This window comes from Argopecten irradians, chromosome 3 (assembly GCF_041381155.1).
Source record: "Argopecten irradians isolate NY chromosome 3, Ai_NY, whole genome shotgun sequence".
NCBI classification, from domain to species: Eukaryota; Metazoa; Mollusca; class Bivalvia; order Pectinida; family Pectinidae; genus Argopecten; species Argopecten irradians.
This window is the reverse complement of record NC_091136.1, coordinates 48,432,965-48,445,929: the sequence shown is the minus strand read 5'-3', so window position 1 is coordinate 48,445,929 and position 12,965 is coordinate 48,432,965. Positions and strand designations below refer to the sequence as shown.

General features: G+C 35.6%; 1 protein-coding gene across 1 annotated transcript; it reads right to left on the bottom strand.

Annotated features, from left to right (window-relative positions):
• Positions 1-4,192: 4,192 nt before the first annotated feature.
• Positions 4,193-8,798, bottom strand: LOC138318902 (nucleoside diphosphate kinase 6-like). Its single transcript, XM_069261712.1, has 3 exons — positions 8,734-8,798; positions 5,592-8,123; positions 4,193-4,771 (listed from the first exon to the last, which is right to left on the bottom strand). Exon 2 carries the CDS (start codon positions 7,945-7,947, stop codon positions 7,405-7,407), a length of 543 nt encoding a protein of 180 aa, XP_069117813.1. The 5' UTR covers positions 7,948-8,123; positions 8,734-8,798; the 3' UTR covers positions 4,193-4,771; positions 5,592-7,404.
• Between the last annotated feature and the right edge of the window lie 4,167 nt (positions 8,799-12,965).

Here is a 12,965-nt window from a genome sequence, read left to right as displayed (position 1 = left end):
ATTTAAACATCGTGTAGCTCACTTTCTTTAACCGTCACCGCCATGTTCATCTGTTCTTCGGAACGCTTCTCGAGTTTACACAAAAGCACAACATTACATAATTTGCATAATGTAGGCACTCAATGGAAAGATAAATTATTTCTAGAGGTAAGATATCCGTCAATGTTGGATAGAACCCATTTATTAAAATAATCACGGTTTTAAAAAAATAGGTCCGTTTTTCTCTACTGCCGAGTTCATACCCTTGATACTATAATATATACATATGTATACTGTTAGTTTAAAAAAAATCGTGCCAGGTCCCTGTGGGCAATACGGGTTGAGACTGGTTAGACGAAGATGTTAGTTTATGAATTTAAAAGACAGATTTGGTGATTTTATATTGTTTTCAGACAAGCATTGACCAAGCCCTTACAGGCCTTATAAAAAACTGTAGTTCCGTCAGGACCTGATATTTTTTTGTGTAAAAAAAGATGTTTGCTCCCAAAACTCTCAAAAAAATGTCTCGAAACTAGAGCTGAAAAAATAACCTGATCTTCATTATTTCAGGGGAAAAATGATTCCATACGCATTTACTTATATATATAACAGGTGACTTTAATATGAAAGACATTCACTGGAATAACAACTCAACAACCATGGATGAAAATCATCATGCCAGTAAATTCTGGGGATAAGTGCTTGACAACTTTATTTACCAACATGTGACCCAACCAACCAGATTCCGAGCAGGGAACGAACATTCACTTCTGGATTTAATTCTGACCGAGGAAGAACATATGGTGAACAACGTGCTGTACCACCCTGGGTTTGGTTCTAGTTACCACTGTGTTTTGACTTTTAACTTAGATCTCTACACGCACACAGAGTCAAGTATTGATCAGAGACGAAACTTGTTTAAAGCTAACTATAGAGAAATCAACCAGGATCTTTGTCTACAGTGAAATGGGCAAATGTGAAGGAGAGGATGTCTACAGTTGAGGCATAGAATTTCTTTGTTGAACATATATCAAGAACCATAGACAAACACGTACCAGTGAACAATGTAGGAAACAGTCACAAAGGTAAACACCCACTTAATCAGGCTGCTGTCCGAGCACTACGGAGGAAAAGAACCAAATGGAAAAAAAAAATATCTACATGTATATTGTAAAAACAACTCAAACTATTAGAAATACAATGAGGCAAGATATCATGCCACTAACCTTGTACAGCATACAAAAAGGAGAAAGATATTGCAAAGAACATTAAGAGTGATCCAAAAAAAATCCGGAAGTATACAAGATCAAAGACCAAAACTAGAGCATCAGTTGCCAATGTATTCGATGAAGAAGGAAATTTATCAAGGTATGACCAGGATAAAACAGATGCATTTGCATCATTGTTTGCCATGGTGTTTACAAAAGAGACAGTAGGTGATATACCATCGTTTAGACCTATATACATAGAACATGTCCTAGTAGATATACCAATCACAGACAATGAGATAGTCAACGCGGGAAAAGCAATGGATGGATCCAAATCCTCAGGACCTGACAATATTCACCCGAGATTTGTCAAGGAAACACTCAACATACTACTTTTACATTTACACATACTGTTCAACTTATCACTACATGTAGAAGAAGGCGCACTACCATTTTATGCACAGGGACCTGGCACGATTTTTTTAAACTAACAGTATAGGTATATATATTATAGTATAATATATATATATGTATACTATTGGTTAAAAAATTTCGTGCCGGGTCTCTGTGATTTTATGCAGTACTGCCAAAATCATTTTCAGCTCCTATTTGTGCTTGTAAAATTAAAATTTCCGCATTGCAAATATCGTTATTCTCAAAATGTTTGTTACTTTTGACGATAAATAACACATTAAAAGCTCTCCTTGATTCGTGAGTATGAATATTACAGTACATTTGGTACATTTATTTTTAGAGTAATTACTTCCTGAGTAGACTACACATCACGTGTACAAACCTTGCTGTGTACATCGTACATCTATTTCTTTCGCTTTATTTAAATATTAATCAACTATATATATATATACATTTTGTATCTATACATTTATCATATGATATTTTTTGTTTCTTGATGAATGCCAGTTATATTTCCTCAAGTGAGGTGGAAACTTTGATATTTTTCACGAGTGCGAAGCAGAGTGAAAAATGTCGAAGTTTCCACCTCTGATATGTATATACTGGTATTCATGAAGAAACAAGGAACATTCTATTTATTGCATAGTTTTCTCGCTTCGATTTACAGAAGACCATCACTACTAGTTTACCTAAAAATGTATTGTACAGAGTTATTCGCTATTATATATACGTCGTATATTTGTCAGCATACCGTCATATTTCAAGACAAAAATTTCTGTGCAAAAAGTCACTGTCATTGCGAGTGAAAACACAGGGACCTGGCACGAAAATTTTTAACCAATAGTATACATATATATATTATAGTGTCAAGGGTATGAACTCTATTTTTTTAAACCCGTGATTATTTTAATAAATGGGTTCTATACAACATTGGCGGATATCTTACCTTAAAGAGAAATAATTTATATTTCCACTGCGTGCTTGATGAACAAAATTGGCCAAGTATTGACGAAGTTATGGCTTGATGAATCGGGAAATTTACGAAAAAATATGCTAGGTAACACGTTAGACATTTCCCTGTCCGGTCGAAATGTCGTCTCGGCTCTAATGGGTACCTCAAAAACCAAGCCAAAATCACAAAATCTACGCTTGTGGTGGTAAACAGTACCCATAACTGCGTTCATCTACAATCCCCTTTGGAGGTGCCATGACCCGTACTTTGTAGAAACTCAATTTAAACATCGTGTAGCTCACTTACTTTAACCGTCACCGCCATGTTTATTTTTCTCTCGGAACGCTTCTCGACTTTACATATTGTGATTACATTATGCAAATTATATGATGTTGTGCTGGTGGGTAAACTCGTTTGTCATCCTCGTTACTCCAGGGGTTCTGAACACTTGATCTCTACACACGTGCTCGGAACCCCGGGGTCGTCCTTGGGCGACATGTTCTTGATAAAAGAACACTGTTCTACGGGGATAATTTCGCCCAAACGCAATGAACATGAAACGAGAAAATTGTTATCGGAACAAAATCTCACACCACGTCCAAACCGGGAGCATGAAGAACAAACAAGAACAAAATTGGCGGCAAATTTGAAGTAATTGTTTTTTAATTTGACTTTCTTGTTTGTGGCCGTGAAGTGTGATAATAAGATTAGAAATACTGATGCAAATGTGAATTTATATATCTTAAAGTACTAACAGGTTGTAATTGCTATGAAGTTTGTTTATTGACGAATTTCCAGTAATTTCTTCATATTGGCGTAACGTTACCCATCCTCGATACACCAGGGGTTCCGATCACATACGATCTCTACACCCCTGGACTATATCATAGCAAAACTGGAGGCAACCGGACAGAACAGGTAATTTAGTCCTTTGATGTACATCAAAAGAGCCGTATAACGGTACACTGTGGTTGACTGTGTGGCTTTGAAGTTGGACGTCGCTCTCTCTGTAGTCTTCAAAGGAAATCTTTGCAAGTCTGTGATTGGTCAGACATTTTCTTCTGAACTGCCTTCAGTTTTACTATGAGATAGTCCAGGGGTGGATATAACGTCAGTTATGGTAACCCCTGGAGTATCGAGGATGAACGTTACCGTACACGTCATCAGTGGCTCACTTGTTTAGAAATGCGAGAAACTTTGGCTGGCACGAGTATCACTTATGTATTATGCATCGCCATATGTTCTCGCTCTATATATAGCTACCCTCGGATAGGAAAAAAATTGTCGCCCAAAGACACCCCAGTATCGAGGATACATCGTTGTTAGTGATTTAACAACTTATAATAACAAAGAATTTCCTTATCTTTTTTCTGATTCTATAGTACATTTTGTTGATTGGTCTATCTGTAATACTTGTAGATGTACATTGTATACATATCTCGTGTACAATATTTCAATCTGTCCATAGCAACTTTCAGCAACTTATATGAAAATAAATGTCTTTATTATTCTTTATATAATTCTACACCATCTAAGGACTTTTGATCTTCAGATTAAAAAAATATTTTAATGTAATATACCCAAATTTGAAATCTGCTTTATCTATTTAGTATTTACAAGAAAGAAAAAAAACTTGGGATGTAAATATACACTGAACAAATTTTATTTATCTCATAAAACTTAAATACTTTGGACGTAAAAACTCAATAATCACACATTTTAAACCTTGATCATTACCACAAAAGACACTACATCTTAACCGTATATTCATCCTGGTAACTCAGACACAAAAACATACAAAAGGTAGACTAGCACATTGACCATACATATAAAGTTTACTGTGTGACAGGTACACAGACCACTAAATGCGATCCTGGATCTGAAGATGTTTAGCTAGGCTGCTCCTTCATATCCATTTTCTCAAGTAAACAAGCCATATGACTTTCACTCATCTAATAAGATATCACTTGAAATAGCTAAGGAAATGTCACGTAAAACATTTTATGTTAATACATGCATGTGTCCTTTACCAAAACTGGAACAGAAATCTTCCAGTACATAGAAATGTTGCATGTTTCTCAAACACTCCAATGACTGATGGATGCTAATTTAATTATGGTCATGATGAACCTTCTCGTTTCTTGTCAACATTTTTCATAAACTCTCTTCTGTAAGCCACAGCTTTTGGATTAAAGTCATACCCTTGTTCCTTTCGTTTCTAAAACAAAATAAATATTGGACACTCAACAGATGGTTTTGTCTCATAGTTTATACAATAAAAGATTGTAAAGCAAATCAATGCACAATGTCCTTTTTTTTGTCGAGAAGTAGATTTCTAGGCATATTATCAAATAAATGACAGTTGATTTGTCACCAAAAGTAAAAGGCCTACTGTAAGCTTACATGTCTAAGACGTATAGTACATGTACAGTATGTAACATAATGGAATCATGAGCCTACAGTTTGCATAAGAATTTATTAACAACTTTTTGATTAAACAATTAAAAACTGTAGGCCATAATTGATCTAGTGTCTAGAATCTATATACACTGGAGTCAAAAATAAAAACAATACTGTGAACTCCTTTAAATCGCGCCTTAACCAGCACTGGCACAATGAACCCTCCAAATTCTCTCCTACTTGCTATAGTGCTACCTGATCGATTATTTGATCACATACAAGGATACGCCTCCAGAAGTCAAAAGGACTTAAATTGGTGTTTTAATTACATGATTACAAATCATATATATAGGCCTACAGTGCTAGTTATATAATTAAATGCTCGTTACGTAAACATGTGTTATTTTAATGCTGTGATATATTTAAACTTGACAGTATTATTACTATCCTATATGTTACATTAATACAATTCCATTTGTTATTAAATGTTTATATCATTGACACTAAAAAACTTCATGTAAATTGCAACAGACAGGTCTTACTAGTAAGTAGTAGCCTACTGTACTTAGCCTGGACATCGAGACCCCCTATAACAGTTACTGTATGTATCAAGTAAAAATCTCTGTAGCTTTAATTACCTCGATTGTTGTGTCGTCAGTTTTAGACATGAGAAACCATGTAACAAATCCCAAAGCGACGACAGCTACGCCGCGATTGAACATGTTGGAAATAGCTCGCAACATTATATTGACGTCCAAGCTCCAATGAAAATCAGAATCACCAAAATGTTTAAGATAGGATTGTAAGAGGAAAAACCGCCTATTCTAAAATCCGGATTTCATACAGCGATAGGTTCATAATGCAATGATACAGAAATATAGCCCCAATCGCAGTCAAAATGTATGGTAATTATTCTAAAAGTAAATTAGTGTATGAATAACAATGGCTTATAAGTCCTTGATATACATGATGATGGTTCTTAGCTACATGCGTATCCAGTACAATTCCCAGGAGAGTTTAACCACAGGGACCTAGCACGATTTTTTTTAAACTAACAGTATACATATATATATATATATTATAGTATCAAGGGTATGAACTCGGCGGTCGAGAAAAACGGACCTATTTTTTTAAAACTGTGATTATTTTAATAAATGGGTTTTATGCAACTGACTGATATCTTACCTTAAAGAGAAATAATTTATCTTTCCATTGAGTGCTTGATGCACAAAATTGGGCCAAGTATTGACGAAGTTATGGCTTGATGAATCGGGAAATTTACGAAAAATATGCTAGGTAGACATTTCCCTGTCCGGTCGAAATGTCGTCTCGGCTCTAATGGGCACCTCAAAAACCAAGCCAAAATCACAAAATCTACGCTTGTGGTGGTAAACAGTACCAATAACTGTATTCATCCACAATCTCCTTTGGAGGTGTCATGACCCGTACTTTGAAGAAACTCCATTTAAACATCGTGTAGCTCTCTTACTTTAACGGTCACCGCCATGTTCATTTGTTCCTCGGAACACTTCACATTATTTGTTACTTCATTAATAAATGCTTGTTCAACTTCAACTAGGGAGTTTTAGATATAGATCTAGTGTACTTCATAAGTAATGAGTTCCACACATTATACATACCGATATGTATTTGTATAATTTATGTTTCTGTTGAAGGATATTTTTATCAGTAAAACCAGGGATATATATGAGCCTGCTAATTTGTATATGCATGCAATAAAAACCAAAATGTTGATTAGCAAAAAAAAATAGAGAAAATTCACGTAGTTTGAAGCTTGCATGTAGTTAAGCCATCCCACCATGTATAAAAAATATTATTGAATTATTTTTACAATATTATATATGTAGTCATCCTCAAAACAATTCATTTAACTCGTTCAGCCCTGATCATAATGGTCCTTGATTTAGAATAACCTAAACATGTCTTCAGAGGTAATATTTGTATTGATCAATTCTCTAGTGAAAAACCTGTCCATTTTTTAGATGTAAACACTACATTATATAAATCTCTTGATTAAAAAAAAAACTCTTGAGTTTCAAACTTTTGTAGTGTATATTTCATGAAAATAACTCCCAACAACATACAGAAGTAAATAGTATAAGTTCCTTCAACTACTATACATTGTATATATCACATTTGTATTTGTAGGCTGCTAGAAGGGGAAGTAATTCTGATAAATCAGAATACCAACGGTCTAACCAATTACTTGTATAAACAATAACATGAAACAAAAACAGACAAAATTGCCTACTTGAGCTCTATGTAATAATATGTCTTTAATTAACTTAAAAACGTATATGGTAAAGACAAATACTAATGTTTTGTGTCAGAATCAGAATAGCAAACTACAATGTACATATATGTATATATACACTATCTACACTTCCTCCAACACCAGAGCTGTTATTAAAAAAAAAAAAAACCAAATAATTAGGACAATTCTTGTTTCAAATCTTTTTCCACTTCAACATGTATTCCTTTTTCTTTACAGTAAAAAACATTTCCACTACGAAAAAAAGGCTCGTTTTCTTTGAACCACTGGTCAACATTGAACTCTGGAAAGAAAAAATGCATTTCCTTTTGTGCCGATTCCACTGAGTCTGATCCATGGGTGGAGTTCCTGGTGTCTGTCAATCCAAACTGTCCCCTGATACTATCTGGTTGTGAATGTACTGTCTGAAAGACTTTGGTAGGACCCATCAATTTTCTCCATTCCTGTATTGCATTGTCTCTAGCCAATATATGTGCAGAAATTCCACCACTTGACATAAAACTTACAAGTCTGTTATGAAAAAACCTGCCCTCATGTTCCTTATAAAACTCTGCAGCTTTTTTGCGAGGCAAATATAAATCCTTTGATTTCACAAAATAAAAACCGTTTGTTAGAAGAAGTTTCTTAATTTCCCTAACTATATGTGGTTGAGCTGACACATCTGGTTTCAAAATAGCTAATGTTAATTGGAGTGATCTCATTTTAAGGAATATAACGATTTTACCATGGAAATTAAAGATATACTTAAAATCAATTTCTTTAGATTAAATTTTATCGTCCATAGGACAAAGCTAAATGTTTCACATTAACTCCAAGGGTCAAATTCACAACATTGTTTTTACTGATTTTTTGTCCATATGTCCTTCATTCAATCCATCTGAAATGGGAAAAACACTCAAGATTAAATAACTTTAGATATTAGGATTCTGACTAGATAAATCAGCTGTAAATTATTTTGCTGGATTTAACAACTTTTTTTCTCTCAAAATGACTAATGTTTCTGGTAATTCGTATATCTTGTACATTTTTCAGGTATTTTGACATCAGCAAATATATACCTGTAATATCAGTAAATATTCAAATAACAATGACAACACTTTTTTCTCAACTGAACTGATTTGATATTGGTACATTGTATCTAATTGTAAATTTTGTTTCGCCAGTAGAAGTTTCGTCCTACGCCTAATCTTTAAATATTTCTTCAAGTACATGTATATTTGACGATGTATTACAATTTTCCATTTTGTACCGAATGTCCTTGAGCAACACCTAACGTTATAAACGGACCGGAGATATAGCCAAAACAATCGGGGTCGAACGGGCCCGTTATTTTGGACGAACCTTCCGGATAGATTTATTTGAGAATAATCTAGTATTAAAGAATTTCTATCACATTTTTCACTTCATATTTCTGCTTGAACGAACGACCATAGATATATTAGAAAACTTTACCATATGATATTCTTTCCAGAATCCATCGTTCTTACCTACATGCTTGATTTACTGGGGGACGACATCTTGGAATCTACTAAAATTAAAATCACTAGTCAGTCAAAAAATCCGGATCTTTATTTATTTTTGTATCCAAGTGAGGGAAATTCCAATCAAGATAGATATTAATTTACTCTTTAAAATAATTACATTTGAATATTACACATTTGGTGTTGTAAACCCAAGGAAATAATGATGAAATAGAAATTATACGACCTTCAAGCGTTTTGCTGACCAAGATTACGAAAACCAATTTCAGTAAGTAGCTAGGCCTTCCAAATAACGTTATACCCTTGCGAGATGCCCTTACCGGACAGTTACGACGCTAGTAGTGCTGAAGTAAGGACTTTCGAAAAACTTGTTACTGAATTATATCTATTTTGTTATTTCTCTCTAATCGGAGCTAAGGAATGCATTTAAAACTGTTAGAGTTCTAACAGTACTAGGCAGTACAATAGAGTACTTGTACTAACAATCATATAATTACATGTACATGTGCTGGCATGGGCACTTATGTAAAGTTTGTACACGTGCATACAAGTCATGATCATAAGCTTATATATAGACCTAAATGATTTCTTTTTCTCGATGTAGATATACATTGTAACTTTGGTTGTTGAGTCATGCAGTAATTGTCATCTGTCCTGGTTTATAAATAATTTATCCTAACGTGACGCTACCCAAATTGGTACACTTTTTGAAGAAAATCGTTAAAATTTTCTTACATGTGCTTGAATCCAGATTTTTCTTTTAACATTCCAAAAATAGATGCCTTCAGCTTTAATTTCATGATTTGTTTACTTGCCAGCAGTGCATATATTTATAGATAGAGAGTTTTGAAGCATGACCGGTCCAGCCCTGTGTTTCAGCATGTTTGAGTACCCAAAATGGTACACCTCCTAAATTTTGATATGATTAATAAATGTCTAGACATGATAAAAAATGTTTGAATTCATATCAGGAGAGTTCAAACAATTTTTAATTGATTAAAGACACGTATCGGTCAAAAAAATTCCATTCAGCAATTGTTTTCTGTGTTTTAAAATATATATGGTGTATTTAGGGTTGTCGCACGACGACGTCGTTCCCCAGATTTTTTAACAATTGCATTATTTTCATTTTTAACTAGAGTTAATATGCAACAGGAAAGAAAATGACATATAAAAATTTTCACAGTTACTGTTAATCACCTTAATTTTTGTTCAGGACAGTTATTGTCAGTTAAGAGTGTAAACTGAAAATTCTGCCTCATATATATCAAAAGTGTACCAATTTGGGTAGCGTACCAATTTGGGTACAATGACCCTAACTTCTCTGGTGAAATCCATAATCAGAGATTATATAAAATATCTAAGTCTCTGGTTATCATTAACTTTATTCATATGAATGACCTTGACCTTCATCCTTGGTCACAGGAGTCAAATATACTAAAACTTTCCCATTGTTTCTTGATAACTCTCACACAGATCATACCTGATTTTTGGCCTAGTACCTAATGAATGTTTATATAAATTAATGTCAAACTTCATTCAAGATCACAGGGATCAAATAATAAAAATGATATTCAGGGACATATGGCTTAAAATAGGAAAAAGGAAAGACATTTTGTCTTAATTATATAAATACTCATTATGTCTGGAGGCCATTTTGACCAATTGGCCTCTTGTTTACATGTACAAAATGTAAATATTGAGTTGATTTATCCCTTATGAATGGTAATTTCCAGAAAAATACACTTCGCTGATACTTCGCTGATGGCGGCCTCGTTGAAAGTGTAAACACTTGTAGAGAGGCATTGATGATATTCTGGATCTTGGTGGAGATAGGGGTTTTTCCCCCTCCTACACTGACTTTTGAGTTCCGGCTACGCACGTAGATTCTTATAATGTTATTTACAAATATTTAAAAGTATCACTATTAACAAAAATGAAAAATATCTATGTATTCCAGTCATAAGGACTGAAAATAAGTATCATTTTAAAATATTGATGTCAAATGAATAGAGGGTACCTTATATGTACTAGTTAATAGCTTTAGTTTCATTATCTTTTTGATCTATCTATAGGGTAGATTGATACAATATGATATATAATGGGGAAATGATACAAGTGGCGGGGCAATTCCCAAACAACTGTACCTACTTAATGGTGAATGGGTATATAAACCTGAATAGGCTGGTGATTAGAATTGGTCTGTAGACTGCATATGTGTTTTATAAAGTCTCTTATGCAGTTTCCTTAGACCAAACCTATTTTAATAGTTATACTACAGGTCTCACTATGGATATTCACTTAGGACAAACTTGTTGTTGGTCTTCCAGTATTTGTTTAGCTGGGTCTTAAAGCTGTTGATTGACTTGGCGTTGACTACCTCGTTTGGTAATGCATTCCAGTAGTTGATAACTCTATTGGAGAAGGCATTTTTTGTTGTATTCAGCCTGTATAATGTACATGTATAATCCTGGCAAAATTATGACAGTTCACATAAAACTTAATTATTATCAGTTCCTGCATTACAAACATGGGTATATATATGTATACATAAATTTTTAGATCTCTTTTGTTCACAGAGAAAATTAACATGGGTGGAATGGTTCCAAACTTCTGATCCTTTCCTGAAGGCAACTGTCACAGGTGTTGCCCTTGGAGTAGGGTTGGGCAATGGTGTGAACTTTGTAACAAGTAAGTTCTACTATAATTTCATACTTAGTGTATTTGGATTATTAACTTTTAATTTTTAGCTCACCTGGCCCAAAGGCCGGTGAGCTTATGTCATGGCGCGGCGTCCGTCGTCCGTCCGTCCGTCCGTCAACATTTCCTTTAAATCGCTACTAGTCATAGAGTTCTACATGGATTGTAACCAAATTTGGCCACAAACATCCTTGGGGGAGGGGGAACAGAACTTGTATAAATTTTGGCTCTGTCCCCCCCGGGGCAGGAGGGGCGGGGCCCAATAGGGGAAATAGAGGTAAATCCTATAAATCGCTACTTGTCCTAGAGTTCTGCATGGATTGTAACCAAATTTGACCACAAACATCCTTGGGGGAGGGGAAACAGAACTTGTATTAATTTTGGCTCTGGTCCCCAGGGGCAGGAGGGGCGGGGCCCAATAGGGGTAATAGAGGTAAATCCTTTAAATCGCTACTTGTCCTAGAGTTCTGCATGGATTGTAACCAAATTAGCCACAAACATCCTTTGGGGAATGGGAACAGAACTTGTATAAATTTTGGCTCTGATCCCCGGGGCAGGAGGGGCAGGGCCCAATAGGGGAAATAGAGGTAAATCCTTTAAATCGCTACAAGTCATAGAGTTCTGAATGGAATGTAACCAAATTTGGCCACAAACATTCTTGGGGGAAGGGGAACAGAACTTGTATAAATTTTGGCTCTGACCCCCCGGGGGCAGGAGGGGCGGGGCCCAATAGGGGTAATAGAGGTAAATCCTTTAAATCGCTACTTGTCATAGAGCTCTGAATGAAATGTAACCAAATTTGGCCACAAACATCCTTTGGGGAAGGGGAACAGAACATGTATAAATTTTGGCTCTGGTCCCCCGGGGGCAGGAGGGGCGGGGCCCAATAGGGGAAATAGAGGTAAATCCTTTAAATCGCTACTTGTCATAGAGCTCTGAATGGAATGTAACCAAATTTGGCCACAAACATCCTTTGGGGAAGGGGAACAGAACTTGTATAAATTTTGGCTCTGGTCCCCCGGGGGCAGGAGGGGCGGGGCCCAATAGGGGAAATAGAGGTAAATCCTTTAAATCGCTACTAGTCATAGAGTTCTGAATGGAATGTAACTAAATTTGCCACAAACATCCTTGGGGAAGGGGAACAGAACTTGTATAAATTTTGGCTCTGACCCCCGGGGGCAGGAGGGGCGGGGCCCAATAGGGGTAATAAAGGTAAATCCTTTAAATCGCTTCTTGTCATAGAGCTCTGAATGATGTAACAATTGGCCACAAATTTGGCACAAACATCCTTTGGGGAAGGGGAACAGAACTTGTATAAATTTTGGCTCTGGTCCCCCGGGGGGCAGGAGGGGCGGGGCCCAATAGGGGAAATAGAGGTAAATCCTTTAAATCGCTACTTGTCATAGAGTTCTGAATGGAATGTAACCAAATTTGGCCACAAACATTCTTGGGGGAAGGGGAACAGAACTTGTATAAATTTTGGCTCTGACCCCCCGGGGGCAGGAGGGGCGGGGCCCAATAGGGGAAATAGAGGTAAA

What these genes read in the sequence shown, in the direction of transcription:
- LOC138318902 (XM_069261712.1), bottom strand. Translation starts at nt 7,947, where the DNA reads ATGAGATCACTCCAATTAACATTAGCTATTTTGAAACCAGATGTGTCA.